Below are 3,271 nucleotides of genomic sequence, written 5' to 3'. Positions count from 1 at the left end.
AGCAGGCCTAAGCCCGGAGGACAGCAGGCCTAAGCCCGGAGGACAGCAGGCCTAAACCTGGAGGACAGCAGGCCTAAGACCGGAGGACAGCAGGCCTAAGCCCGGAGGACAGCAGGCCTAAGACCAGAGGACAGCAGGCCTAAGACCAAAGGACAGCAGGCCTAAGACCAGGCCCCGCTCCATACAGACCATCACAGACACTGCCACCTCCCTGACAAGGTGTGCCACACAGCACAGCACCTCTGAGCGACACCCCCACTGCCCTCCCCATCTCTCTCCTCTCCTTCCTTGTGGCTGCCGGTTTTCCTATGAGCTCCAGGTTGGAGCCTTCCTTTCCTTTGGAGAAAGGATGAAGAGAGCTGTGTGTCCTTTATGTTTTGAAATCATCACTCCCTGAACTCATCTTACAGAGGCTACACGTCCTACTATGCGCCCTACTTCAGATGTGTCCTCAAGCATTCTTAAGAACCAAGTCAACTTTTTATTCCTTGCTGAAAACATGAAAGTCTCCTTCAGCCCAGAGTGTGAGAAACCACCTCAGGGCATGGTGGGACAGAGCCAAGGCCGGAGCTGGAAGGAATCAGACTTCTCTTGTTGATACAGTCTCACTAGCCAGGACACAAAGCTCAACCTGTGCCTGTGGCGAGCACCTGACCATGATTAACACCTTTCAGCTGCCATGCCAGTGAGAAGAAACACTGCACTGCCGAGGAAAGCCATCTCATGGCACACTCTCAGGCTGCCGGGACACAGGAAAGGCTGTCCACAGAGCTAGCCCCATGCATCTTCATGCCTCCCTCTCTAGTTGCCATCCACAAATACATCTCTCTCCTCCCTAGTCCCAGCCCCTCCTTAGCTGTTAGCCAGCTCTTGGCTGATGGCATTTCTGGAAAAATCACTCCCCAACTTGGCTCCTAAGCACAAAGCCACAAACCTGCTGCCCCAGCCAAGACTCGGGGAATTCTCTGGATGGTGGAAGAGGATGTTTGCCCATTGCAAGCAAACACCTTTCAAACCAAACAAAAACTGCCCACAAGTAAACAGCGTGTGACATAGTTCCTTCCAGAGGCCACTTAAGAGAAACCCAAGTCCATGGCCAGTGGCAGAGAAGTGGACAAAAGGTGTCACCAGGTGCAGGTGGTACCATCCTTCAGCAGGGGTGACTAGCTAGGCCTGGAAGTCAGGAGGTAGGGAGCTAGGTGACTGCGCCAACATCAAAAACCCCAAGCAAGACAGCAATGGGGACATGAATAGCAGCATACTCATTTATTCTTGGAACTGCTTCCAGTCTGCTTTTATGATTACGAAGGTAACTGTAAAAGACCCATTCAGAAATCTAATGGAGAGATATCATTTAGCCTTGTGCTGAAGGATAATGTAGTTTACAGAATTTTGTCCACGGAGATGGCTGAGTGGGTAAAGGCAGTTACCCACCTTGCTGAGCTCGATCCCCAGAACCCACGTAGTGGAAAGAAAAGACGCCTAAAAATGGCCTGAGAGCAGAGACCACTAACACCCCTCAGAGTACATGGCTGTGGGTCATAATTTTTGAATGGGAGACTTATTCCTAAACCAGGATTCCAGCAACACCTCAGCTCGTACCCTGCACCTCCAGCCATGCCTCCTCTCAGACATAAGAGTTCCTACTCATGTGGAGTTTGCAGGAAACTTGTAAGGTTGTAGAGAGGCCAGGAGCAAATCCAGGCTGCAGGACAGAGCCCCAGCTCTCACTGGTCAGGGCCCTCGGCTGAGTTCCTGGCCCATGAATCAACTTCCCATGAAACACCTCTGGGGAGTTCCCATCTGCAACCCCCACCCTGAAACCTGGAGAGAAAGGGACCCCTCAGGGAGTCACAGAGCAGGCAATGGCACTCCAACCCATTCCACACTCTGTCAGCGGCGAGAGCACATCAATGTGCCCTAAGGTTTACATCAGTACCTTAGCTAACGCCACAAGGGCAGGTTTTCACATTCTTGCTTTCCTCTCTTAGTGCCTGTGAGGTTGGAAAAGAATCAAGTCCACAGGTCCTAGACTTTACCAGTGACTCCTCAGCCCTACAGGCATCCCCACGACCACTCTGTCCAGCAGGCAGAGGCGGTGGGGCAGTAAGACTTTAACTCAAAGGTGATACAAGGCATTTTTTAAAAAGCATCAATACACCACTTAGCTATAAGAACACCATAAAATTTACACATCTTTGAGAAGGAAGGAGGTGACTTGAGAGGGTTAGGGCTAGGGTCCTCGCCCATCGTCTGCCTTGGGTGCTCAAAGGAGTCCTTTACGCTCCTGCAGGCATTTTGCCTAGATAACTCTTCAGCTACACGTGAGGGGTCCTTGAGGAAGACTCTCCAGTTCAGGGCACAAATGAAAGTCACTGTGACCCCATGAAAAAGCTTGAGGTATAACTGTGCCTTGGGATGCCACCTGTGCAACTCATGCAAGGCTTCAAAGCCGCCTGCCCGGCACCCACCTGTACCCACCGCCCTGTTCAGCAGCTCCTACCATGTCCCCACGTACTGCAGCAGGTTCCTGGGCTCAGCCTACTGTCAGACTCATCCCTGGAGCCCAGACTTTCCAGGCGGGGCTGGAATTAGATCCACACCTTTCCCGCCACCAGCCACCAGATTGCAGGGCAGGACACAACACAGGATGCTCCGCATGTGAGTCTACATGTGAGTCTGCAGAGTCCTGCGGCCACAAGCCTCCTCCAGCCGCTGGGGTCCTTTCCAGAGTTTGCACAGCCCCAGCCTAGCAGCGGCAGCCCAGCCTCCCCAGTCCCCAGAAAGCACAGAAGGGGGAGGCCCCTTTCATAATAAAAGCCCTACCCACTTCTGGCCAACAGAAGCTGGCTGGAGCAAGGTCTCTGGTGCTAGGAAGGAAAGAGTCTCACTCCCCCCCCACACACACACACCATCTTCCCCACCCCCACCTCCCACCCCTGTGGGTTCAGCGCCTGGGCTGGGCTCAGAGGAGCCCAATCGTGCCTCTAAGGTGTTTGGGTGCAACTCATGGGGCGGGCCCGGACGATGATTCCCTATACTGGCCCTCTCCTCTGCAAAACCTCAGGAAGAACCAGTCTGCCACTGGCACCTCTCCAGTTTCTTTGGGCACAGTGCCCAAGGGCGGTTTGGGAGGCAAATATCCATTAACCACTGAAGGCCATTAACAATAGCAGAACCTCATTCAGGGGCCAGAGTAAGGAATCAATACTGGATACTGTTCTGACTGTAGATAGTTTCTTTGTGTCCCTGGGACCAGCTACAGTGGGGC

The 3,271-nt window shown here is 53.2% G+C and overlaps 1 protein-coding gene across 5 annotated transcripts in view; it reads right to left on the bottom strand.

The window, feature by feature from the left end:
- Gask1a (golgi associated kinase 1A) overlaps window positions 1–2,763 on the bottom strand; it is a 31,112-nt gene extending 28,349 nt beyond the window's left edge. For 2 of the 5 annotated variants that reach the window (XM_021172698.2, XM_021172701.2), the window contains exon 1: window positions 2,504–2,736. In XM_021172698.2, the coding sequence (XP_021028357.1) occupies window positions 2,504–2,506 (3 nt within the window). In that variant the 5' untranslated portion in view covers window positions 2,507–2,736. Of the gene's footprint in view, window positions 1–2,503 lie in introns of all 5 variants that reach the window. The other 3 variants (XM_021172700.2, XM_029482046.1, XM_029482047.1) reach the window with 3 other exon arrangements.
- Between the last annotated feature and the right edge of the window lie 508 nt (window positions 2,764–3,271).

This window comes from Mus caroli, chromosome 9 (assembly GCF_900094665.2).
Source record: "Mus caroli chromosome 9, CAROLI_EIJ_v1.1, whole genome shotgun sequence".
Taxonomy (NCBI): Eukaryota; Metazoa; Chordata; class Mammalia; order Rodentia; family Muridae; genus Mus; species Mus caroli.
This window is presented reverse-complemented; position numbering and strand designations above follow the sequence as displayed.